The sequence below is a fragment of the Herpailurus yagouaroundi genome, unplaced genomic scaffold (assembly GCF_014898765.1).
Source record: "Herpailurus yagouaroundi ecotype Mexico unplaced genomic scaffold, PumYag 552, whole genome shotgun sequence".
Classification (NCBI taxonomy): Eukaryota; Metazoa; Chordata; class Mammalia; order Carnivora; family Felidae; genus Herpailurus; species Herpailurus yagouaroundi.
This window is the reverse complement of record NW_024412769.1, coordinates 45,714-72,741: the sequence shown is the minus strand read 5'-3', so window position 1 is coordinate 72,741 and position 27,028 is coordinate 45,714. Positions and strand designations below refer to the sequence as shown.

At 54.9% G+C, this 27,028-nt stretch overlaps 1 gene segment (V, D, J or C); it reads left to right on the top strand.

Moving 5' to 3' along the window:
- Positions 1 to 2,962: 2,962 nt before the first annotated feature.
- LOC121023334 (Ig mu chain C region membrane-bound form-like) overlaps positions 2,963 to 27,028 on the top strand; it is a 31,484-nt gene continuing 7,418 nt past the window's right edge. Inside the window, 4 exon segments of the C gene segment in view lie at positions 2,963 to 3,085; positions 5,252 to 5,528; positions 5,992 to 6,068; positions 22,088 to 22,337. Of these exon segments, the coding sequence occupies positions 2,963 to 3,085; positions 5,252 to 5,528; positions 5,992 to 6,068; positions 22,088 to 22,337 (727 nt within the window).

The following is a 27,028-nucleotide window of genomic DNA, read 5'->3' as shown; positions in this document are numbered from 1 at the left end:
AAGGACAGAGTCTACCCTGGGCAAACTCCCAGTGGGCAGGACCCCCAGAGACCCTTGCGGGGCTGGCAGGAGTGGACACTGGAGCTAGGCCCACACTAGGCTGCGTAGGAGCTCACTGATGCTGGAGGCAGGACAGGCTCTCAGGGAGTGGGGCACCTCACAGCCCGTGCCGTCCTCAGGGACATGGGTCCTGATCCTGGATGGGCCAGCGGGGACTCCTGGGGCCTGTCCCCCAGGAGACGGGCGGTGTGGGCTCTGGTCGTTGCCGGGAGGCTAGAAACCCACCCACAGTGAGTGCCCTCCAGGGAAAGCCCCTCCGAGCAGCCAGCCTAACCCAGCCCAGCCCAGGCCCTGCTAGGGGCCCAGAGCTGTGCTCCCCTCCGTACCCGCCAGGCTCCTGGGGAAGGACGCTGTCCAGGGCCTCATCCACTCCCAGCCACGCGGCCCCCTAGCTCCGGCCCTCTCCTGCACATCTTGGGCCTTCCTAAACACACTCTGCCCCTGCCCACGTCCAGGCTTCTGTTCCCAGCAGGGGCACCCCCACTGGGTGGACCTTCCTGGGAGACTGGCTGTAGGACAGCAGGGATTTTAACTGCGGGTGGGGCGGGGGGGAGGTTGGGGTAGGACCGCATCTACTGCATGACTTACAGCAGCGAAGCCCAGCCCGAATCTCCCGGATGGGCAGGCAAAGGCAAAGGGCAGTGGCGTTGGGGACTGTCCCCTCCACAGGGCCTGTCTGGAAGCCACTACCTTCCTCCCCCACTGCCGGCCCCATCCAGTGCCCCTCAGACCTGAACCCGAGCCCCAGGTCCCTGCCAGCCCACCGCAGACTCCCACAAGCGGACAGCTCCTCACTGGCCAGCCCATGGCCCCCGATGCCGCTGTTCCCACCCTGGAGCAACTGTTTCGAGCCCCAGCAATGCAGCAGACCCACACCTCCATCTCCAGCCTGCCCCAGTGCCTCCCAGTCCTGGCATCCATGAACGAGGAGTCCACAGTCCTTGCATCCACCTTTACCAGCCCAGGCGTTCTGGGCACGTCCTCTCCCGTCCCAGCCCACCCAGGGCTGCAGACTGCGGCCTCCAGGCACCCACCGCGGCAACGGGCATGCATCCTGGTCCCAGGGCAGATCCAAGCCTCCTCCACAGCCCTAATGGCCCCTGGGCCCTCCCCGTCCTGAGGAAGCTCCTCCCCCCAGCCCCGCCTGCAGGGGCCAGGCCCTGGTTATTGTCATGGGGCATCAGACAGTGTCTATAACTACGGGTGGTACCACAGTGATGCCCCTCATAGCAGCAACCAGGCCCAGCACCACCTGCCGCCTGGGGGCCCACCCTCTGACCCCAGGCCTGGCAGCTCACCCTTTTCAGTCTGAGGCATTCACCTCTAGCCTCTGGCCCTGGAGGGATGGGCCCCTCACGCTGGGGTCTGTGCTTCAGGGGGTCTCCGGGGCTGACTGATTCTAAATGAGGAGGCACATCCATAGCCAGAGGGGCTGTGCTGGGCCTGGGGAGGAGGAAACCACAGGCTTGGGTGCACACAGGGGCAGAGGGACCAGGCCTGTGAGTCACAGAGCCCAGGCCCAGCAGCCGCCCTGCCTTCACCAGGACAGTGAGCACAGAGCCCCCAGGCTGGCACAGGTCATCCCACATCCATCTGTCGGTCCTCCCCTCCACAGAGGCTCCATCAGCACCCCCTCCACAGGCCACAGGGACCAGTCCTAGATGCCCAGCTCCTCACCACGGACTATAGATGAGCCACGCCAGGGTCAGGACCCAGGGGGACCCAGGGCCCCTCGACCAAGCCCCAGCTCCCACCCCAGCCCACACTCAACCTCCCCGGGGGACACCTGCCTCAGCATGTCCCTCGGAGGCAGACTGAGGGGCCGTGGCCTCGGTCAGGACAGGCTGAGCAGCTGTGAGCAGGGCCCGCCTCTGGGCCCCAGGGACAGGCCATATTGTCTGAGCCTCTGTCACTGTGGGTACCAGGGTACTACCTCCCACGGCGACACGGCTTATGCTCAAAACCAGCCTCCCTCTGGGCCCCACTGCTTCCTGCTAGGGGCTGGGCCCTGTCCCCTCATGCTGTCCCCCCAGTTGTCATCAGAGGCTGCAGACCTCAAGCCGGTGCTGTCCTGAGGCAGGGCTGGGGCACTGTGGTCTGGGCACCGGGGTCCAGCGCAAGCACCCTGGGAGGAAAGGGTATGGACAGCGCTGACCTCCAGAGCCGGCCCCTCTCCTCCCAGCCGCCCGGCCTCACTGCCTGGGAGGCTCCCCCTCTGAGAACAAGAGGATGGCGCGGGGTTTTTGCACACCCAGGAGGCCCTCCTGCACCCTGGGCTCGGGCCTGGGCACGTGGCCGGGGGACAGTCAGCTGGCAGGCCCTCTGCAGGGAGCCCTCCCCATGGCCCCCAGCCCTCACCTCCTCTCCCTGTTCCCTGAGCTCTCCCTCCTCTTCCCTCCACGTGCTGTGCTAAGACCCTTCCGGGGAGGGGAAGCCACAGAGGATGGGGAGCCGGGCTCCCCCACCATGATATCCAACAGCACTGTGACTCCTGCAGAGCAGATACCAGACAGTGACTGGGGCGGGGGCAGCTCAGGCCCGGAACCTGACCGAGATCTGAGCTGACCCCCCTGCCGAGCGCTCTGTGAGCCCGGGGCCGAGCCCAGGGTGCTGGCCCGGCTCCCAAGTCCCGGCGCCCGTGACCCCGCACCTGCCAGGTGGAGGGCAGGTGTACAGGGCACTGCCAGTGCAGGGGAGTGGCTGAGGCTGCTGCAGGGGGAGCTGGGCTGAGGTGCCACACCCCTGCCCCAGGGGGAATGGGAGGGAGGGGAGATTCTGTACGGGACCCTCTCAAGGTGTCACAACCCCCACAGTGGCCCAGGATAGACCCAAAAGCCCTTCCTTGAGCCCTCTGCCCCTCTGCCCTCAGGCATCCCATTCTGGCTGACACTGACCAGCCAGCATGGCTGAGCAGCAGACCCCTCACAGACAGGACGGACCCAACATGCCCGGGGGCCCAGAGCCCAAGGAGCAGGAGGCCAGCCCACCAGACCCGGGCTCAGGCTGCAGCCCCGCTCTACGCAGGGTGGGCTGGGGGAGGCTGGCTTCTGCCTCAGAGCCCACCCACCCATATGGGGCTCAACCAGACACCAGACTGGGCTGAACGTGCCCCAGAATCCTCACGCACTGGAACTCCAGACTCCAGAGCTCAGAGGGAGTGTCCAGCATGGAGAAGCCCCCCTGCCCCCCGCCATCCATGGGACAAGACCCAGGAGGGGGCTGAGCCCCCAGCATCCGTCCATCAGACAAGACCCAGGAGGGGGCTGAGCCCCCAGCGTCCGTCCATCAGACAAGACCCAGGAGGGGGCTGAGCCCCCAGCATCCATCCATCAGACAAGACCCAGGAGGGGCCTGAGCCCCCAGCATTCATCTATCAGACAAGACCCAGGAGGGGGCTGAGCCCCCAGCAGGCCAGGAGGTTTATGAGTCAGTCTGTGTCATGGTGGTATAGCGGAAGCTGGTCCCACAGTGACACCCTCCAGGCCAGAAACCCCTGCCCCCAAGTGGGTCCACCAGCAGAAGGGCCTGCCTCCCGGCCTGAGGTCTGCATCCTCCCACCCAGTTCAGGGGGTCAGTGATAGCCTGAGGAGGGTCCTGTTCCAGGAGACAGGCTGCCCAGTGCAGCCTCCCCACCTGGGGTCCTTGGTGGATTTTGTGCAGGCCTGAGGCAGAGTGGGTAGTAGCGGGTGGGCTCACAGTGCCTCAGGCCATTCATAAAACCCGCCCACAGGCCCCGCCAGACAGAATACCTCCACCCAGCAGTCCATCCCTCCGTGCGGGGGCCTCACGGCCAAGGAGGAGCCTGGAGTATTCTGAGCAGCCCGGGGTCACTGTGTCCGGTGGGAACTAGCACTGAGATGTTGGCTGTGGCCAAAACTGTCCCCATGGGCTCTGGGGGCCCAGCCTGGAGCTAGCTGTCCGACAGGGGAGCCCCGCCCCCAGCCAGGAGGTGTCCGCGGGCTCCTGGGGTAACTGGATAGCCCTGGACGCCCCTCAGCCTCCCCGCTTCCGGGTTAGGACAAGAGGCTGGGCCGGGCGGGGGGTTGGGGGGGCTGGGCCCTGTCCTCACCCTCCAGAGCAGACCTTCAAGGCCTGTGTCCCTCAGGGAGACACAAGCATCTGCTCCTGCCACTGCTGCCCTGGGCAGGGGTCAGCAAGCATGACCCCTCACGTCAGTCATCCAGGCGCCACTGCTGGACAGAGTCCAGCCAGGCCTCAGGCCCCTTTAGGAATGCCCGGCTGGCGGCCAGCACATGGGGTGCCCGTCAGCCACCGGCCGCCAAGCAGGCAGCACCAGGAAGACCACCCAGAGGGACCCGTGTGCCCCTTCTGCCCATCACCCCTGAGCCCAGTGCCCTCCCCTGTGGGGACGGTCATCCAGGCAGCATTCTCCCTGGGGCCCCCATGCTGCAGCCATTGGGTCCTCAAGAGCCCCTGTCCCAGCACTGAGGACTCGGCCACACGGGGAAGCCAGGGTCCCCCAGCCCACAACAGGACTCCCAAAAGCCCGAGCCCACCATGTGGAGCAAGGAAGAGGAGCTCTGCCTTCACTGGGGCCCTCCACCAGCCTGCACCCACCCACCTGTCACCTGTGAGCCAGTCTCCAGAGGGCCTGGAGCCCCCAACTCAGAGACCTCCCTTCCTGGGTGAAGGCTCATCCAGCCCAGGTCCCCACGGGCCAGCACCGGTCTTGGGGGCAGAGCCAGCCAGGCTCCAGGCACCCTGTTCCCGCGCAGCTCCCTGGGCTCAGCACCACATGTCCCAGGCAGGAAGCAGATAAGCTCCAGGGCAGCAAACCCCCTCCTGCCTTTCCTTCCTGTCCCACCGCACTCCTCCACACCCCTCCCCTCCCCTCCCTGCCCTCCCTGCACTCAGGCTTGGGAGGTTTTCAGGTACTTTACCTTAAAGCTGGGGTTTCCCTCCATGGATTTCCCTGCAGTTTCTCTCCTCTGGTCAACTCTATATTTCTTCCCTCACTCCCAGCACCACAATACTGCACTCGCTCACTCCCTCACTCATCAGCCCAGGGAACTTAGCCAGGCCCTGGGGTGTGACACAGCAGGCACACATGGCCCTGAGGGTATGCAGACGTTTGCACACGTACAGGTGACACTGAGAAAGGGGGGCACAGGGTGTGGCTTGGAGTGTGTGGGTCAGTCAGGGCCCCTTCCTGGAGGACCAGGCACTCTAGCTGCAGGTGGAGAGGAGAAGCGTCCAGGACTTTGGCAACGGAGACCGAGGGGCTAGCAAGGATGCCCTCTGGGAGGACAGGGAGCCTCAGATGGGGGAGCCTGAGTCATTCAGGAACAAGCTGGAGCCCAAGACAGAGCTGGGCTGCACTTCAGGAGCCCTGGTCCTAGGCGGTGATGCAGCGGGCAAAGGGGACACAGGGACCCAGATGTGCAAGGCCCAGGCACAGAGGAGCACGCCCCAGCCCTGGAGCCCCCAGCAGTATAGGACACCAACAAGTCAGTGCTCCTGTCCCCAGGCAGGGGACAAAAGCCCCACTTCTCCAGGTCCCTAAGGTCAGCACCCTCAAGCTTCAGTGCACACAGGCCCCCTACCCCAGGAATCTTACTGATCTGCAGATCCAGATGCAACCATTCTGGGGAGGGTCCCAGGGAACCCCATGCAGCCCTGGATGAGGACGCACTCCTGCCAGGGCGCACTGCTCGGCCAGAGGCCAGAAAGGAGGCCACACCATTCCCCACCTTCCAGAAGACGACGGTCCACAGATCTCCCTCCCCAGCCCCGCAAGACTGATTACTGAGAAGGCCCTCACAGGGACCCCCCACCTCCCAAACACTCTCCCCTCTGGTCCTCGAGCCCAGCAGCCTCAGGGTGACATGCACACGCACCCGCGGTCACCCTGCCCCCTCCTGGCCCACCCTTCCTGGGGTTGTTGCTGCTTTCCCCTACTCTCACCTGCAGGGACCCCTCAGGACCCTCCAGCTCACCGGCATGGCACCCGTGACCTCGACCCACAGCCATCCCCACGACCCAGCAAGGTGAGCCCAACTCTCCACAGCCAGGCCTGGACACACAGGGGTCATGACCCCAATGCTCCCTGGCGCCATTTTGAATTGGTGGCCACATGCTGAAGGGGGCTGCAGGCTGCTGGGCTTAGCTCTTACAGGCCCTCACCACACAGTCTGTGTGGGGCAGGCCACCCCAGCACCCAGCTGATATCCACTTTCCCCTCAACTTCCCGGCACCTCCCAGTCTCTTCTGCAGCCCAGTGGCCACAGGACCCACAGAGGCCAGTGAGATCTACTTGGGAAGAAGGAGGCTTCCAGAGTATACTTTGCTGTTTGCTGCCTGCCTATCCTGGGATATAGATGCAAGGCCCAGAGGTGAGCAGCCCCTTTGCTCACCTACTAAAGATAGTGGGCCAAAAATATAGATGAAATCTTGGCCCCCAGTGGTGTTGACAGATTCCTCTGTTCTCACACGGGAGGATTAAGCTGGTGCAGTGGGGTTTCTATTTTACGCATCCTGACTGATCCCCATGGAGGAGCTTCCCAGCCACCACCCCCACTGGGATTATGCTGTGGGTCCCATCCAGTCTCCCCAGTCTGAGGCTCCCTCCCTACCTGCTTGCCAAGCTGAGGTCATCTCCTATTTTGATCAGAATAAGAGAAAAGCCTGCCCCCCCCCACCTGCCTGCATGTGTGTGGGTCCCCAAAGAGGCCGCCTTCACAGGCAGCCAACAAGGACACAGTCACACCAAACAAAAGACGGCACCATGTTGGGACAGGTAGCACATAGGTGCACACATACCTGTCACCATCACACAAAAACAAGAACGGATGTTTATTTGAACTTACAGATTCTATGGTGCTACTTTCTTTTCTGTTGCATGAATCTTGTTACTTAATCAAACAGGACTATTTGCAGTTAGGACTGACCGGTAGCAGGACCTTTTCGTGGTGTGCGTGGAAACACCTAACTCTATTTTTAAAATATATCTCCTGTCTTCTGACGGTGATTCATTCCAACTCCTTTCTTCAACTCTCTAGAGCGTTTTTCACATTTTGTAGGTTAGATGCATAAATGCAAGATTTTGTAAAAGGAGACAACTACAGTAGGGCTAATTCATTCTTTAATTTTTTTTATTTCTTTTTGAGAAAGAGACAGAGTGTGAGCAGGGGAGGGGCAGAGAGAGAGGGAGACACAGACTCTGGAGCAGGCTCCAGGCTCCGAGCTGTCAGCACAGAGCCCGATGTGGGGCTCAAACCTAAGAACCGTGAGATCATGACCTGAGCCGAAGTCAGACACTTAACAGACTGAGTCACCCAGACACCCCTACAATAGGGCTAATTAGACAAATGTTACCTACATTTAATAGCTATAATGAGGATATGTCTCTGTCCCACAATGCAGTAGGATGTTCTCACTCTGTTTCCTTGTTCCAGCATACTCCTGTGCAGAGCCAGAGGCCTGGGGACATCCTGCGTCCTCTGTGCACATTTACAGATTTAAATAAAAATGCTTTAAAAGACTCAAAAAAAAAAAAAGAATAAATGGTTTGAAAGCATGAAGACCATTTAAGTCAGAGAAATCAAAGTTGGGTCCCAGGTAAGTTGGGTTTGGTTAATGGTTCCGGGACACCCAAGCCCGTGAGCTGCAGATAAGTGACCCCCGCCTTCCTCCCGCACATTCAGGCACGTTCCTGGCCTCTGAGGCGTCTGCAGTCTGGCCTCTCCTCCCTGGCCGGTGTCCGTTCGCTGCCCCCACCCTCCCCCCAACTCCTGACCGAGGACCCCGCACGAAGGTCCTAGTCCTCCTGCATGCATCCCTCCACGTCCTCCGGTCCTCCGGCTCAAACACCATTTACACACTGATGGTCCTGGCCCTGGAGGGACCAGATGCCCACACGCCACCTGGGCACTGGCAGCTCCCTGGAGCTTGCGGGTTCCTGCCCCACCACCGCACACCCCCTGCTCCGTCTCCGTGGCCACCCACACTCACGGCTGCTCTGTCTCACTCCCCGTGTCTAATCCACCCCAAACCCTGTAGGCTCCACTGTGAAGCCCTACACACTCAGAGGACACCACACAGCCCACTGTGCATGGCCTGCTTGGGGCCCATGGCCCGCCTGTGCACCCCCGCCTCCCGGTGCACCCCACCGCCCTAGGTGGCAACAGCAGACCTTCCAAGACCTTCTCTGGACCCTCCCCCACCCCATGCACCTGCTGGAAACCCTCCCAGAGCCCTCCCCTTCTCAGAGAAAATCCCACAGTCACTCACGAGGCCCACACTGGCTCTGAGGGGGGCCTTGTGTGTGTGGGGGGGGGGGGTCCCTCCACCCAGAAGCCTCCTCCCTGGAGTCAGTGTCACCCTGCGGGCCGTCTGCATGGAAACCTCAGAGGTCACACACCCCCAACGCCAGAGACCTGTGGAAGCCCATCAGCACACCTCACACATGCTCACCCCTGGGGGTCCTGGGGGCTGCCCCTCACTGCAGTCCCACCAGTCCCCGGCCAGTTGCAGAAAGACGATAGGGAATCTTAAACCAACCAACATGATTCGAAACAGTGTTCGAACAGTGTTCCAGAACATTATTAAACTTCTCAGGAAAAAAACAACCCAGAGCAGTCAATACAGTTACTGGGCTCAATAAAATACAGGAGATATTCAGTTTTAAGGCACTTCCTGAGTGCCCAGGAAGGCTCTACTTTGACCAAGGCCAGAATGACATGACCAGACTTCCCAGCAGGGGCTCCTTCTCTGCCCTGAGCACATGCCATACGTCTGCTTCAGCGGCAAATAACCTGCAGGAAACGTTGCAAACAGGAAGATAAGAGTAAGACCTCCCCACGTTCCCATAAGGTTGGAGACTGCAGCCTTGCACGTACTGGAAACAGGACATGAGTCGGTGACTTTCTGGAATGTTCTTCGTTCATGAAGATCTGTGGCTCTTCGTGTGAGAATCCCCCACACTAAAGGTTGCTTCCAGAGCGAGTGTGGGTCCCAGCAGCGGCTTCACTTGAGCTCTGGTAAAACTCTTCTTTCTTTTAGACATTCTAAAAGTCAGGAGGGGCGCCTGGGTGGCTCAGGTAGTTAAGTGTCCGACTTCGGCTCAGGTCACGATCTTGAGGTTCATGAGTTTGAGCCCCGCGTCGGGCCCTGTGCTGACAGCTCGGAGCCTGGAGCCTGCTTTGGATTCTGTGTCTCCCTCTCTCTCTGCCCCTCCCCTGCTCTCTCTCTCTCTCTCTCTCTCTCTCTCTCTAAGAGTAAACATTAGAAATTCTAAAAGATTTGTTCATTTTGCAATTGACAACTTCGAAATAAGCAAAAGGAGATCAGATCATTGACAAGACGAGAACCAATCTGACCTGATTTCTCAAAAGAAAATGAAAGTTTATTTATGCCCATAAAACTCTGCTGGAGAGAAAATATGACTCAAGAATTTTATGACCCAAAACACGGGCATTCAAATATATTTTCCATGTGCGTGAACTTGGGGGACTAACCCCTTCAATTCTTCCTTACAGAGTAAATCCATATGTAAGACATTAATATTTAATTATAAAAAGTATAATGTTTTCGAGTCTATATTATACAAGCTGAATAAAGAAAATCTTCCTATGAATGTACGCACATATACAACCAACATTCAATACAGATAATACAGACTGTTGGAAATAAAATTATTTATTTGAATAAAGACCAACTTTATCCAACCAATAGATAGTTGGAAGGTTTCATGCAAAAGACATACCCATTTTAAGTAAAAGAGCCTGCTGGGGGGGCGGGGGGCCGTGTGCATGTGTGGGAGCCATGAACACGGTACAACGAGCGTACAGTCGTCACTAACTGTCAGGCAGAAGCGGCTGTGATGCCAACAGAGGAGCATAAATGAAATACTGAAAGTATTGTTTAATTAACCAACCCCAAAGGCAGCAGTAAAGGGTGGAGAGAGGCACGAATGCGGCCAGGCCACCAGCGGGCGGGCAGGCGGGGAGCTGGGGGAGCAGCAGGTCCCCCTGGGGATGTTCCAGGGGAGGGGGCGGGGGGGAGGGGGGCTGCACCTGCCGGGGCGGGGGTGGGGCCCGGAGCTGGTTGGACCGGAGGCCAGAGAGCCGGGCCGGGTACTGGATACAGATCCCCTCTGGGGACGCAGAGCCGAGTGGAGAAGGAGGGGAAGCAGCTTGAGTCCCAGGAGCTCCTGGGCGGCGTGGTAGAGGCTCGCAGTTCCCACCGCCTGTGACTTCCTCCTTCCGGGACCCCCTCCCCCCTCCCCCTCCCCCTCCCCCCCACACACAGCACTTGCCCCTCAGCTTCCCAGAATCGGCGGAGACACACATGTAGAATCGTGGCGAGGGGAACGTCCATTTTTAGTGACCCTAGGGAGACTGAGGTAACGCGAATGCACAGGACGCAGGGAGGAGCCACGAGCCGCTGACACCTGCAGAGCCCACGTGACGGAGGCCACAGGACAGCCGAGAAGGCCCGGCGTTCTGCCCACCAACACCTCTCCCTGGTCCCAGCGCTTCGTGTGCCACGACCCGCTGGGGGGGGGGGGGGGACCGCGGTCCGCAGGGCCCCTCGGTGCCCAGCGCGGGTCACCCCAGCCGCCCGCCCACCCCGTCCCCGTCCCCCGTCCCCGGGCCGCGGAGCTCCCGAGGCTGCCCCGCCCCGGCGTCCGCCCCGTCCTCCCTCCGGCGAGACGCTACAAAAAGAGCGCGTCCAGGGGGTCACTTCGGGAGACGACGAGTGCGAGTGTGAACTGGCACAGTATCGGCATTGGGAGAACAGCAGCGAGCCGCACCCGCACCGGAGGAGGAGTCCCCAGGGAAACCGGGCCACAGAAGGACACGTCCCCCCGATCATCCGTCACCAGTGGAAAGCAATGAACGGAGCAGCGGGACTTGTGACGGGAAACACAACGCCCGCGACGGCCGTCAGACACACGCACGGTCCGGCCTCGGGGACGAAGGAAGACGCTGTGCGCGTGGCGGTGACGCGCGGGGCCCCAAGGCCGCGCAGGCGCGTACGCGCACCGGAGGACGGGCGCACACGTGACCAGCGTCCTCCGGGACCCCCGCGACGCAGCGTGCCGGCCGTGGCACGCTGGGTCCCTCGTCTCAGGCGCGCGAGGCTCCCTGTCGGCCGCAGATTGTGCCTGTGCCAGGAGGGAGCGTATGAATTCCATCTTAAAAAAGACGAACTCCTCAGAAAGGGGAGACACAGGCTCCTCCACTTCTGACCCCACGATCAGCGCCAGGCAGCCGTGAGCAGCACGACAGGTCACAGGGGAAGGCGGGAGCCTGTCTGTCCTTCCAGAATAAGGCCACTGAAGACGTGGCAGCAAGCTAAGTGTCCACCTCGGGCGGACACATAGAGAAGACGTGGAGCCCACACTGTGGACTGTGTCACTCAGCCACCCAAAGGAAATCCTGCTGTCGGCCCACACGGGTGGGCCTCGAGGGCATTATGCAGAGTGACACGAGCCACAGAAAGACGCTGTGTGATCTCACTTATGTACAGAAACTTAAAAAGCCGAACTCCTCGAAACAGAAGGTGAAAAGATGGCAACCAAGGGCTGGAGGTGGGGGAGTAGGGGAGACGTGGTTTGGGGTGTAAACTTAGGACTAGTGGATGAAACAGTTCTGGAGGTCCGATGCACAGCCTAGGGAGTGCAGTCAGCGATACTGTATCGTAAACTTCCTACTTGCTGAGAGACCACGTCCTAATTATTCCCAACACGAAAAATAAATAATTATGTGACCCCCCATGGGGTGTTAGCTCTGCCATAACAATCATACGCGGACACCTTAAACTTACACAACGTTATCTGTCAATTACGTCTCAGTTTTAGAAATAAAGTGCCTTATCAACAACAAGAAAAAGTAACACTGCTGAAACACAGTTTGAACATTCAAGAATCCAGTGAATAGGTTTCTATAACCCCCACATGGCAAAATTGCTCGTGAAATACGTCAGCCACCAATAGATGCACGGAGAAGCTGGGGCCACAAAACCCGTGGAAAATACTAATGTGGTTAAAACATGAGGCTGAGACCCAAGCGGCTGGGGAGACTGAACAGAGAGGAGATGGGTTCTGTCCCGACAAAGCAGAAATTTCCCCACCAGCAAAAGTGCCAGGTCAGGGCAGGTGACAGCCGCGGCTGCACACGGAGAGCTAGCTGCCCAAGGACGTCAATGAGGTGGACCCAGGTGGGAGGGGTGGAGGCAGAGCCAGGTACACTGTTTAGTAAGAGAGCAGAGGTCCGAGGAGGACCTTGTGACCAGAGGCGGGAAGGAAGTGGGCATGACAAGGAGCCAGGGCTTGCACACCTCGCAGAGCGGAGGCCACACATTGCGGGACGTTGTCACAACAGAGCAACCACTGCATACTCAAAGAGCAGAGAAGGGCAGCTTGAAATGGAAAACTTCTTTTGGGAGTTGAAAAGCAGGAATCATGACATGAACAGCTAGGATAGGATGGAGACTAACACGTCTGTCCTCTCAGCAAGTGTGAGTGGTCTTACTGTGTCCACTGAGGGGAAGCACTTGTGGACAAGATGACAAACAAAACAAACAGCTCATGAGCATCACACAGAAAAGGAGAAGCAGAAACATTTGAGCCAAGGCAGCCGTTTTCTCATGACGAGATTTCAGTCTCCAATTCTACCAGACATTTAAAGAGGAGTTAATACCCATTCCTCTCAAACTGTTCCATAAAATTCAAGAGAAAGAAAAACTTACGAATTCATTCTATGATGTCAGCATTACCCTAATAATAAAATGAAATAAAGACACCACCAATAAAGAGAACCACAGGCCAACATCTCTCGTGAACATGGATGCAAAAATCCTCACAAAATACTAGCAAACCAAATCCAACAGTATGTTTAAAAAATCATGCACCATGTTTAAGTGGGATTTATTCCCAGAATGCAATGGTGGTTTAATATTCACAAATCAATCAACGTGATACATCATATTAATAAGAGAAAGGATAAGAACCATATGGTCCTCTCAACAGATGCAGAAAAAGCATTTGACAAAGTACAACATCCATTCTTGATAAAAACCCTCAACAAAGTAGGGACCGAGGGAACATACCTCAACATCATAAAGGCCATATATGAAAATCCTACAGCTAATGTCATCCTCAATCGGGAAAAACAGAGCTTTTCCTCTATGGTCAGGAACAATACAGAAATGCCCACTCTCATCATTACTATTTAACATAGTGTGGGAATCTTTACCCTCAGCAATCAGACAACTAAAAGAAATAAAGGGCATTCAAATTGGCAAGGAAGAAGCCAAACTTTCACGATTTGCAGACAATATGATGCTCTATGTAGAAAACCCAAAAGACTCCACCAAAAAATTGCTAGAATTAGTACATGAATTCAGCAAAGTTGCAGAATATAAAATCAACATACAAAAATCTGTTGCATTTCTATACAGCAATAATGAAACAACAGAAAGAAAAATTAAGGAATCAATACCATTTACAATTGCACCAAAAACAATAAGATACCTAGGAACAAACCTAACCAAAGAGTTAAAAGATCTGTAGGCTGAAAACTATAAAACACTGATGAAAGAAATTAAAGATAACACAAAGAAATGGAAAGACTTTCCATGCTCATGGATCAAAAGAACATGTTAAAATGTCAGTACTATCCAAAGCTATCTACACATTCAATGCATCCCAATCAAAATTGCGCCAGCATTCTTCTCAAAACTAGAACAAACAATCCTAAAATTTGTATGGAACCACAAAAGACCCCAAATAACCAAAGTAATATTGAAGAAGAAAACCAAAGCAGGATGCATCACAATCCCAGACTTTAGCCTCTACTACAAAGCTGTAATCATCAAGACAGTATGTTATTGGCACAAAAACAGAAACATGGAATAGAATAGAGACCGATGGAATAGAATAGAGACTCCAGAATTGGGCCCACAAATGTATGGCCAACGAATCTTTGACAAAGCGGGAAAGAATATCCAATGGAAAAAAGACAGTCTCTTTAACAAATGGTGCTGGGAGAAGTGGAGAGCAACATGCAGAAGAATGAAACTAGACCACTTTCTTACACCATACACAAAAGTAAACTCAAAATGGATGAAGGACCTGAATGTGAGTCAGGAAACCATCAAAACCCTAGGGGAGAAAGCAGGAAAAACCTCTTTGACCTCAGCCATAGCAATTTCTTATTCCAAAAGCAAGGAAATTAAAAAGCAAAAATGAACTATTGAGACCTCCAATTTCTTACATCTCCAAAAGCAAGGAAATTAAAAGCAAAAATGAACTATTGAGACCTCATCAAGATAAAAATCCCTTGTGCTGCAAAGGAAACAATCAACAAAACTAAAAGGCAACCGATGGGAAAAGATACTTGCAAATGACATATAGGATAAAAGGTTAGTATCCAAAATTTATAAAGAACTCACCAAACTCCACACAGGAAAAGCAAATAATCCAGTGAAGAAATCGGCAGAAGACATGAATAAACACTTCTCCAAAGAAGACATCCACATGGCCAACAGGCACATGAAAAGATGTTCAACATCACTCCTCATCAGGGAAATACAAATCAAAACCACACTGAGATACCACCTCACACCAGTCAGAGTGGCTAAAATGAACAAATCAGAAGACTATAGATGCTGGAGAGGATGTGGAGAAACGGGAACCCCCTTGCACTGTTGGTGGGAATGCAAACTGGTGCAGCTTCTCTGGGAAACAGTGTGGAGTTTCGTCAAAAAATTAAAAATAGACCTACCCTATGACCCAACAATAGCACTGCTAGGAATTTACCCAAGGGATACAGGAGTGCTGATGCATAGGCGCACATGTACCCCAATGTTTATAGCAGCACTTTCAACAATAGCCAAATTATGGAAAGAGCCTAAATGTCCACCAATTGACAAATAGATAAATAAGATGTGGTTTATATATACAATGGAATACTAGTTGGCAATGAGAAAGAATGAAATATGGCCATTTGCATCACCATGGATGGAACTGGAGAGTGTTATGCTAAGTGAAATAAGTCAGGCAGAGAAAGACAGATACCATATGTTTTCACTCATATGTGAATCTTGAGAAACTTAACAGAAGACCATGGGGGAGGGGAAGGGGAAAAGAAAGTTACAGAGAGATTGGGAGGCAAATCATAAGAGAGTTTTAAATGCTGAGAACAAACTGAGGGTGAATGTGGGGTGGGGGAGAGTGTAAAGTGAGTGATAGGCATTGAAGGGGGGCACTTGTTGGGATGCGCAATGGGTGTTGTATGGAAACCAATTTGACAATAAATTATATTAAAAGAAAGCATCAGCATTCTTCACAGAGCTGGAACAAATAATTCTAAAATATGTATGGAACAACAAAAGATGGCAGATATGCACAGCAATCTTGAAAAAGAAAAGACAAGCTGGAAACACTATGATTCCAGACTTCAAGCCGCATTACAAAGCTGCAAGCATCAAGATGGTGCAGGGGCGCCTGGGTGGCGCAGTCGGTTAAGCGTCCGACTTCGGCCAGGTCACGATCTCGCGGTCCGGGAGTTCGAGCCCCGCGTTGGGCTCTGGGCTGATGGCTCAGAGCCTGGAGCCTGTTTCCGATTCTGTGTCTCCCTCTCTCTCTGCCCCTCCCCCGTTCATGCTCTGTCTCTCTCTGTCCCAAAAATAAATTTAAAAAGTTAAAAAAAAAAAAAAGTTTAAAGATGGTGTGGTGCTGGCACAAAAACAGACAGTTAGGTCAATGGAACAGAATACAAAGCCCAGAAATGGATCCACAGCTATATGGTCAACAAATCTTCAACAAAGCAAGCAAGAATATCCAATAGGAAAAAGACAGTCCCTTCAACAAATGGCGTTGGGAATACTGGACAGCAACACGCAGAAGATTGAAACTGGACCACTTTCTTACAGCATACACAAAAATAAACTCAAAATGGATGAAAGACTTAAATGTAACACAGGAAAACATCAAAATCCTACAAGAGAAAACAGGCAGCAACATCTTTGACCTTGATCACAGTGACTTCTTACTAGACATGTCTCCAGAGGCAAGGGAAACAAAAGCAAAAATGAACTATTGGGACCTCATCAAGATAAAAAGCTTCTTCACAGTGAAGGAAATGATCAACAAAACTAAAAGACAACTGACAGAATGGGAGAAGATATTTGAAAATGACATATCTCATAAAGGGTTAGTATCAAAAATCTATAAAGAACTTAACCTCAACACCCAAAAAAAAACAAATAATCCAATATAAAAATGGGGAGAACACATGAACAGACATTTCTCCAAAGACCTACAGGTAGCCAACAGACACATGAAAAGATGCTCAACATCAGTCGTCATCATGGAAATACAAATTAAAACCACGATGAGGTACCACCTCACCTCACACCTGTCAGAATGGCTAAAATTAACAACTCAGGAAACAGCAAGTGTTGTCGAGGATGTGGAGAAACAGGAACCTTCTTCCACTGTTAGTGGGAATGCAAACCGGTGCAGCCACTCTGGAGAACAGTATGGACATTCCTCAAAACATTAAAAATAGAACTACCCTATGATCCAGGAATTGCACTACTGGGTATTTACCCACAGGATACAAAAATACTAATTTAAAGGGGCGCATGCACCCCAATGTTTATAGCAGCACTATCAACAATAACCAAATTATGGAAAGAGCTCACATGTCCACCAACTGATGAACAGATAAAGATGTGGTATATGTATACAATGGAATACTACTCAGTGATGAAAAAGAATGGAGCCTTGACATTTGCAAGGATGTGGATGGAGCTAGAATGAATTATACTAAGCTAAATAAGTCAATCAAAGAAAGACAAATATATGATTTCACTCATATATGAATTTAAGAAACAAAACATAGGAACAAAGAAAAAGAGACAAGCCAAAAAACAGACTCTTAGGGCCCTTTGGTGGCTCTGTCACTTGAGCATCCGACTCTTGATTTTGGCTCAGGTCAAGATCCCAGTGTCCTGGGATCAAGCCCCACATCCATGCACAGCATGGAGCCTTCTTGGGATTCTCTCTCTCTCTCTCTCTCTCTCTCTCTCTATCTCTATCTCTCCCCCCACTTTTGCCTCTCCCCCTAACCTCTCTCCCTAAATTAAAAAAAAAAAACCACTCTTATCTATAAAGAGCTAAGTGATGGTTACAGAAAGGCAGGGGAGGGGGCAGGTGAGATAGGAATGCACTCATCGTGATGAAATAAAGTAAAATAAAATGACTTTTAAATTTTATGGAGGCAAATATTTCAGCCTCCATGTCATAGCTGATGACTCTCCTTAGATCTTCTCTCTGTGAGTTCCTGTCACCAGGGGCCTCTTATGCATCACTACCTCTTAATCCCACAAGACTCTCGTAAGCAAGATGCTATTACCTGTGTTTCTGCATATGAGGGATCTTAAGCCTCAGAGCATTCAAGAGTCTTTCCAAGGAAAATCGTGGTAAATGTGGAGCAGGACATAGCTGCACCTCTGCACAGCCTTGCCTCTTCCCTACTCCAAGAAAACCAGCTGGTCTACCCACTGCAGGGGCCTTAGGGAGCCACCAACAGGAAAGCAACTCACCACACAGAGGCCAACTCTGGTGGGTCAGTGGCTGTGGTGGCGGCCCCTCATTGTCTTCATGCTCTGGTAACTGAGGGAGCCATGATTCCTGGTTCTGTCCACCCAGACCCTTTATCCAAAGAGCATCCACTTTCTCTAATACAGTTTAGGTGCCAAGCCTTGACCGATGGCCATTGGGAGCGCCCCAAGAATTCCGAGGCCACTTGGCTCTTCCCATTCACTCACTCCTCGCTGGGAGCCTTTGATGACAGGAGTCTGTGGGGACAGTGGGAAAGGGGTGAGAGCCTCTGAGGCCAAGTCAGGACAGCCCACAAGAGAAAAGCTTGAACACTGCCTCAAAAGTGCATACAGCTGGAACCCCCCCCCCGCCCCCGCAAGAGCATGCCAGCAATGGCGAGGGAACGGCAAGGGGGACATCGTGCCACAGACACCCCTCAGTGCCGTTGGCTGAGGATTGAGCTTGGCCTGATCTGCTTCAGCCCAGCTTTCAGGAAAAGAAGGGGAGAAGGAGATGTCATGATTTCTGAGGTCCTGTGAATGTCCAAGTCATTGCAGGGACTGACCAGAGGGACAGGCTTGTCCTACTCTGGGGGGAGGGGTACTGCCCTGAGTACCCAAGCCTTGGAGCCACTGCTTCCATCACTAATGGCCCATTGTGGCCGCCCTCCCTGTCCTTGTGGCAGCTCCCATGCCAGCCAGAGAGCAGGTTGAAATGAGGTGTCCATCCAGCAGTATGTGCTCTTGGACCCCAGCGAAGAGAGAACCAACACTCCTAGGTCCGGGGGACAAGACCATGATGGAGGCCCCAGATGGACACAAGGATATGGTCTGGACAAGGAGATTCAGGAGAAGCTGCGGCTTCCTTTCTTGAACAAAAAGCCAGACTGACAATGAGAGTGCATTTGCTCCTGGCCGTCCCTCCTGCTTCAGGAGCCAGTGCCGGCAGCAGCCCCTCTGTCACCACGGAGGAGCAGCCAGACATCCACAGAGGCCCCCAACCACTACCCCATAGCCTCGGCATCTGGGCAGACTCCTGTCCTGACTCCTCACTCACTGAGAAGACTGACGCTGTGGATCCTTTTTCCCGTGCACTGAAAGTGCTCTGTCCTGTGGCATGTGGACCCCGTGGCCAGCCCCTTCCCTCAGGAACGGGAGGAACATATGGGCCTTCTCCGGGCTTTGTTAACTCCCCACTGCATCTTGTGGGCTGTAAGGGTGAAGTGGGGAGCGTGCCAGCAGCCACTGGACTCTCGCTCTTTCTTTGACAGTAGCATGAGTTTGTGTTCCCACCCATTTTGTTTCTTTGTTTGTTTGTTTGTTTGTAAGCTCTTGCCTTCTTTCTGGTTTTTACTCTTTTTTTGTTCATCATAGGGTATTTGAGGAGGGAAATTCAGTTTCTCGTTCCTTTCTATTCCCTTTGGTGGCTTCTCACAACTGTTGGTTTATCAGCGGCAGCAGCCATTTGCTCTTGTGTTGCTTCTGGTCTAACAAGTGAAGCAAGAAGGACTTTCCTGTCGTGTTTCTCATGCATAAGGACCTTCCTTCTGGGGGAAAGTGCTCAGGAGTAAGTTCCCTGATGGCAGAGGCCATCAAGGCAAATCTCAGACACAAAGCCTCTCCCTGTGCACATTAGGAATGTTTTCAACTACTTGCATTCTGGCCATCTGGTCTACCACAGTGTCCGATCCTGGGGGAATGCGACCCTAGAGTGTGATTAGCTCACTGGCTCTTAGCTCTTAGCTCTTAGCTCTTAGCTCTTAGCTCGCTGGCTGTTTTCAGAGGCACTTGCATGGACATGCCATGACTAACAGAGGAGCTGAGTGACAGGGTGCCCTCCCCTCCCATCCCAGGGATTCAGCCTTCAGCTCCACTGGAGTCTTGCTCGTAGCAGCCGAGCCAGGAGACACCTTCTCAGTCTCCATTCTGGAAGGGGTAGGGCCCCTGGAGGCTGAAGCTATGGGCAGAGCCTGGAAGACTGAGCAGATAACCCCATTCTGGACACCTCATTACACCGATCCAGACACCATGCCCGGCAATCACTGGGGCACCCACCTGTGACACCCATGTCCTTTCCCTGACATGTGCTTGTGGTGGAGAGAGGGGCAAGGGCAGGCTCCTGGAACTGGGCTGTGGGATGCTGCAGAAGGAGCCCAGCCTGGGCATGACCACAGCCAGCAGCATGGTTTACAGGCTCAGGACCCACCACAGCTGCCCCGGCCCAAACTCCACATGGATTGCCAGGAAAAACCAGGGATGACAGGTCAGAGATCTTTCTAGAAGGCTCAAAGAGCTCTGCTGAGGTCAGCTCCTACCCTGCCCAGGGGCCCGATAGGACACACTGGTCTACAAGAGCTGAACTGGGTCCTCTGCAGGCCAGACGATGCCTGCAGCCTGGCTGGCTCTCTACTGTGGGGGAGGGCCAGCAGGGCATGAAGGGCACCTTCCCTGCCCCAGCCAGGAACGGAAGGCCCTAGAAAGCCAGAGCAGGTGCTTCCTCAAGGGCCAGAAGCAGACCTTGCCCTTTGGTCGCTAAAAGGAGACAGGAGGCCCCAGAGCCAAGACCACAGCACAAAGAGCCTCCATAAAGGGGCTGGGGCAGCAGGAAGCCCGGTCTGCAAGCCAGAAGCCACCCCCACGGGCCATGGAGGGCAGGCACTGGAGGCTGGGCATGGCAGTGGGGAGAAGGCACAGGCCATGCCCCACTCCTCAGTCTGCCCTGGCCCCCGGGTCCCCAGGACTGGCCAGTTCTCACTCAGGCTACAGAGTCCCTGTTCCTACTCCACTCTCCCCACCTCACCCCTGCCTCTCCTCCCCCTCCTGCTTCCTCCACAGACACCTCCAGGCCACTGAGCCTATCCGCCTTCACACAGGGCATCCCCACAGCACTCCCCAGGCTCACCCTCATTGCCCCAGACCCGGACACTGTCCACATGCTGCGGTCCGGCTGTTTCTGGAGAGGTCCTGAACCCCAGCATCACAGCAGGGTCTCCCCGGCACCTCACACCTGAGGCCAACATCACCACCTGCACCATTGCTGTGCCTACACCTCCAGCATTGTCCCCATTTCCCAAAGACCAGGCCAGTGACCTGGAGCCCCAGCCTTTGTCCTGCTTCTTGGGAGCCCCACCGCAGACACGCCTGCCATCCCTGCCCTCTGCCTCCCACAGCCCCACGGCCTTCCTACTCCTGGTGGCCCCAGCCCAGCCCACATCCATCCTCCATGCCATACTAGACAGAACTTTCCAGAGAAAGACCCTCAGCTTCTTCAAAGGGCACATAGGCCATCTTGCGTCCATCTACAACCAAGCCACCTGCCACTCTTCTCCAGGCCCACAGCCCAGCCTGGATCAGGGCTCTGGTTGTCCCTGTGCCTGGAGTTATGCACCCAAACCCACAGGCACACAGACACATGTGCTTCTAGCATGCCCTTCCCTCACCTGCTCAGCCACAAGCCTCAGGGTCTCATCATCCCTCCCAGTCCTTGGTTGTCTCCTTTCTGTCTCCCCCTGCCCTGTCACACACACCCGCCACACTCACAGCTGGCCCATGGGAGCCTGTGGGTCCCGGCACTCAGCCCCAGGTCTGATGGGTGGGAACACAGACATCTCTCCCCGGGGGCATGAAGGGCTTGGTGTGGCCCTGGCCTCCTGGGAGTCCTGGTCCACAGAAGACATGAGTGGGCAGAGTTAACGACGTAGATGCTGCTGCCTCTACCTGTGTGAGCTGAGGAGGGGCAGTCTCACAGACTGAGACTCTGGCCCCATGGGGCCCACCTCTCTGGTCAACCATGAGCCTGGGTGGGGCCCACGGGCCACCACTGGGGATGTTCTCAGACAACACAGCTCAAATGCAGGTGGCTCATGGACCCAGCCTTGGATCTGCTCTTATTTCTGAAAGAAAGAAGGAAAATGCGCAGGGGAGGCCTTCAACATTTTGATCATTGTGTGCTCATGACTCAGGAATGATGGCGGATGGAGGTCCGGGTCTCCTGTGTGCCCTGTGGCCCACCACCAAGCTCCCCCTCGCCTGCCTTACAGCCCGTGGGGTTTTGGCTAAGCCAGGAACCATAGTGCTAACCAGGGCCACCGTGACCGACAGCTCTACAGAAACCCAGTGCCAGAGCGCTCCCAGGGCGGCCAGCTGCTCATTCTCTGGGGCTCACTGCAGGGCCAGGGGCGGGAGTCGCTGGGCAACCCAACGAAGCCGGGGGAGGGGAGGGAGTGGTGTTGAGCTGGTCACAGAAGGCCAGGGGATTTCCCAAGTGGTCATGACAGAGAGACGCGTTCCAGCCAGAGGGACGGACTGGGTCGCCAAGGCCCCGGGGGAGGCATGGTGTATGCAGCGGACTGGGTGCTGGGGCGCAGCTTGGCCAGTGGTTCAGGGAGGGAGGGCAACACTGGGCCCCAGGCAGTGAAGGTCATCGGAAGGCAGAGCAGCGAGAACGTGACCTCGGGACCAAAGGGAGTCGGGTGTCGGGAAGGACATCCAAAGCCCGGGCCAGGAGACTGAGGTCAGGAAGGAACATGCCAGGGCCCAGGGTGGATCATCTCTTCAAGCAGAAAACAGACTTTCTAGTTCCTGGGGCTCCCTGGGGACCCTGGCTGTGGGGGGTTCTGCAGTCCCCAGCACAGGGACAGCTCACTGTGCCTATGATTACTTCCAGTTTTGGGGCCAGGGCACCCTGGTCACCGTCTCCTCAGGTGAGTCCCCCTTGCACCTGCTCTGGGGGCCTCAGGCCAGGTCCCTGGGCCGGTCACAGCTCCACCATGGGCTGAGTGCCTGAGGCCTGCTGGGCCCCAGCCCCATTAGGGACTAGCCTTTAGAGCTGACAGGGCCCCTGGTGGTAAGCAAGCTGAGAGCCGGCAGAGAGAAGAGAAGCCCCGGGGACAGGTGTTGGCTGGAAGGAGAAATTGTGGCAGAGCAGGGTTGGGGCCAGGCCTGGATATTTGTGTGCTCGGGGCTGGCCTGGCACACTAGAGTCGCTATGAGCTCGACATGTGGGGACGGGGCATCCCAGTCACCATCTCCTCGAGTAGCTGCACCCCTGCCTGCCTCCCTCGTGCCCTGGGGTTGGGTGGCTGGGGGCAGGGAAGCCAGCTGTGTCCGCTGCATCCTTGGGGAATGAGTCCCAGCCCGTGCAAGGGGCCAGGGAAGATTTTTGTCTGGGAAGAAGCAGGGATTGTATCCCTGTGCAATACTTTTGGTATCTGGGGCCAAGGTACCCAGGTCACCGTCTCCCAAGGTAAGATGACTTTCTGTCTGCTCCCTCTGTCTCGGGGCTGAGGAAGAAATATCCGGAGGCTCCTTGGTCTGTGTGGGGCCTTCTGGGGAGCCCAGAGGGCTGCTTCTGAGGCTGTGGGGTTCCCACCTTGCCGATGGCCTTTCTGCAGGGAGCGGGGCCTCCGGCCTGTGGAAGGCAGGTTGGCAGAGGGGGCTCCGTGTCCAGGGCTGGAGGGGGCTCACACCTGAGGATTCAGAAAGCCAGGCAGTGGTCAGGGGGTGAGGTTTTTGTACACCCCTTAGCGGGGCCCGTGTCAATGTGACTACTTTGACTACTGGGGCCAAGGAACCCTGGTGACGGTGTCCTCAGGTGAGTCCTCCCGGCTTTCCTCTCCTCTCTCTGTCGGGAGGTTTTGGCTGCATTTGGGGAGAAAACGGAGGGTGCCAGGGTCTCGGACCTAGGGCTGGCTTGGTGGCCAGGCTCTCCGGGGACCTCAGCCACCCTCAGCTTCAGGGGCCACCTGGTCCTCTCAGCCCCACTGGCTGTGATCTGAGGTGGACAGAGGCCTTAGCCAGGCCCCACTTCTTGTCTGGGGCCCCACCAACATTGTCACAATGTGACAACTGGGTCAACTACTGGGGCCCCGGGACCCTGGTCACCGTGTCTTCAGGTGGGTCCTCACCCTTCCCACTCTGGCTGCACTTGGGGAGATCTGGGGTTTGGGGCATTTTGGAGGCCAGGAAATGGAGGCAGAGACAGGGTCCCCCAGACACGGGGCTGGAGATCACCTTTCCACAGTTGGGGACAAGGCGGCTCCTTTGAGTGGCCTGGCCACGTAACTGAAGCCTCCTGGGGGGCCCCCGTGACTGTGGTATAATCAACATAATTGGGGTCTGTGGCCCTGATGCACCTGCCGTCCGGGGGAGTGGCCCTTGGGGCTGATTGGACTTCTGAGTTCCTGTTCGGGGCTGCGGTTTGTAGTCGGGCGGCCCAGGCAGGCGGTGGTCTGGCTTCTGAGGGGCCAGGCCAGGACATGGGGTCTCAGGGGCAGTGGGGTGTGGGGACCAGGGCCAGTGAGGGGGTCCAGGACCCTCCAGACAACAGTGACTTGGAGGGTCGGCCTCCGTGCGGCCTGGAAGTGCAGGCCTCCAGAGGGGGCGATGCCAGGTGAGGCCCCCAGGGTTTTGATGGGTGCAAATGGAGACTTCACCACTGTGATTACTACGGTATCGATCTCTGGGGCCATGGAACCATAGTCACAGTGTCCTCAGGTAGGAGCGGCCCTGCTGGGGCCTTTATTTTCTACTCCTGTCTGTGGGGTTTTCTGGGCATCGATGGCTGGCCCTCAGGACTGTCCGCCAGGGACAGGCTGGCCGGGAGGGGACGAGAGCTGGGTGCCTTAGGGATTTCAGAGCCTCCTGATTTTCTGATGCTTTTCTAAAACTGGAATAGTGCCAGCATGTCCGGGGCAGTAACTGAGCCCCTGAAGAGGGGCCGGAGGCTGGACAGGCCATGTGTGGGTGAGTTGCCAGGACCCCCATGGCCACAGGACAGTGTGGCTGTGGCAGGAGAGGTCTCGCTATCTGGATCCTGGTGTCGGCTCACGAGTGCGTGTGGGCAGCTGTGTTTGGAGCGCCACGAGAATGCCGCACAGAGAGCGCGCCGTGAAAGACTTTTTTCGGGATGAGGAGTGGTGTTCTGTGCTTACAATTCTTGGTCAACTGCAAGGACTAGGCGCCTAGGAAGGGCAGGCCTGGGGCCACCGAGCTCGGCTCAGTGCGGGCAGCTTCTGGGAGAAGACAGCTTGCTCCCTGTGAGAGGCGCGATAACTATCAAAGGACAGGGTGTGTCTGAAGTGGCTCCTGAGAAAAATAATTAAGACCACTGAGACTTTAAAAATGTGAGAGATTTTCGAGCATGCCAGACTTTTTAATCCTATCAGTCAATTAGCAAGCATGAATCATGTCTTTCTGGAGTAGATACAGGACATAGCAACACGGTGTTGTGGCCCCCCTACCCAGAGCTGAGTTCTGACAGTAATGAATTAGTTTACTTTTTATTTAATTCAGCTATTCTGGAAGTGGTGTTGTGGAGTTGGCCAGGAGGCGGCGTGTGGGGCCGGACACCTGCACCAGGTGGCCGGAAACAGGTCACAGGGACGGTCTATTTCGGGAAACAAGTAAACAGACTTGGCAAATTTATAGCTTATGGTTACGAAGAAATGGTTTTCGGGAGGTTTTGCTCAGCCCTGCGAGTCTGAAAAACAACACCTGCATAATTTGCATTTCTAAAATAAGACTGAGATGCTGGCAGAAGCTGGAACAGTTCCTTTTTTAACGATTTGAATTTAATTCTTCAGTCTTCGCTTGCCAACATCTCATTTATACTCATTTTGAAACTAAGACATGTAAGAAATGAGAAGTCTGGGGGACAGTTTATCAAGGCATTCATGTTAACTTTTTAAATTAGTTATTTCCTCAAACGGTCATTAATCTCAAACATTTTCTAACACCCCGAAGCATTGTTTTCATAATTACTGTGTTCTAAATATTTTAAGTTGGTTGATTTTCTCTTCGTGATTAAGAAGCATTTAGATATCCTGATAAAGTGGCCTTCATTCATGTCAGCACTTTCAAGACTGCTTTCCGAGCACTCTTGTTGGGACATGTTTTAGGCGAAGCGTGTGTGCTGATTGTCCTGAATGATTTCAGTGAAGAGTGTTGGTTGTTGGAGTAAGAGGAAGCCCAGTCAGGTCTCGAATCAGAAAGGAATTCGGGCCGGCTCCTGAGCTGAAGGAGCCCCAGTGGAGGGTCCACCTGCCCCCCCCGCCCCCCCGGGGCTGCCGTGGCTTCTGCCAACTGGCTATTCATCAAAGAGCCAATTTTAATGGATTTGGAGGAATTCTTCAATACCAAAGACCCCACGGGACTGTCTGGTGACCAGGGAGCCAAAATGGTAAGAGAGAGGCAGTCCCGGCTGCCAAATTTGCTGCTCCGGAAAGTTTGTGTGTGGTGTTTTGGTTTCTGCTTGAGGAGGAGTCATTTTTTAAGATCGCTCAGGGAAACAATGAGATTTATTTGTATGACTCCTGAGTGGCCATTGTCTGGCTTCTTAACTATGGATTCTATGGCTCAGATGCTCTAACATAAACAAAGTGCCTTTCATGCCATCTTTGAGTCATAAACGCAGCTTCGGATTTGAGGTCATTATTGTGCATTTGAAAGTAGCCTTCGCCTTGTGAAAAGCTTCAGGACAAAAAGCAGCATTATATGCGCAAATTCAGATGAGATGCATTTTTGGTCATGTTTAATGATGATTTTTATTTAGAGGAAATTTAGTTAAAGTTGGGGGCCTACTTTAGACTCAGAAGGGAGAAGACCAGCTAAGGGCATGTACCCAGGAGAGTGAAGGCCCCATGGGGAGAGTCCCCAGCACAGTTTTCTGAAGCAAAGTCTCTGCCTATTCTAAGGCAAAGACGGGTTTTCACTCTGATGACGGCAAACACTCCTCAGTCCTTATAAAATGTCTTGGTGAATTTGAACTTGCCGGGAAGTATTTTACCCAGGAAACTGAGGTGGTAGTGACTGATAATGCTTGGGGGCCAAGAGCTGGCTGAGACTGGACCGGGCCATGGAAAAATAGGGGATTCCACTGGAGAAATCCCCAAGGACACACAAGGCTGGGAAAGGTAGGGATGGGCACCAGAAGGCACTGACCCTGAGCTAGGCTCAGCTGTACAGGATTCCTGGATAAGATGGCTTTGGCGAAGTCACGCCGGTCTGGTGGCCTGACATTTTCTGGCCAGTCCCAGGACTGGGCTTTTGGGACTACACTGTACAGGACTACACTGGGCTGCCCAAAGCAGTCCTCAGCTAAGCTGGACTAAACCAGATTGAGCTGGCATTTCTGAGATGAGCTTGGGCTGAGCTGAACCGGGCTGAGCTAGGCTGAACTTAGTTGCACTGAGCTGGCCTGAACTGGGCTGAGGTGGGCTGAACTGGGCTGAACTGGGCTGGGCTGAACCGGGCTGAGCTGGGCTGAGCTGGGCTGGGCTGGGCTGGGCTGGGCTTAACTGGGCTGAACTGGTCTGGGCTGAGCTGAACCTGGCTGAGCTGGGCTGAGCTGGGCTAAACTGGGCTGAACTGAACTGAGCTGGGCTGAGCTGGGCTG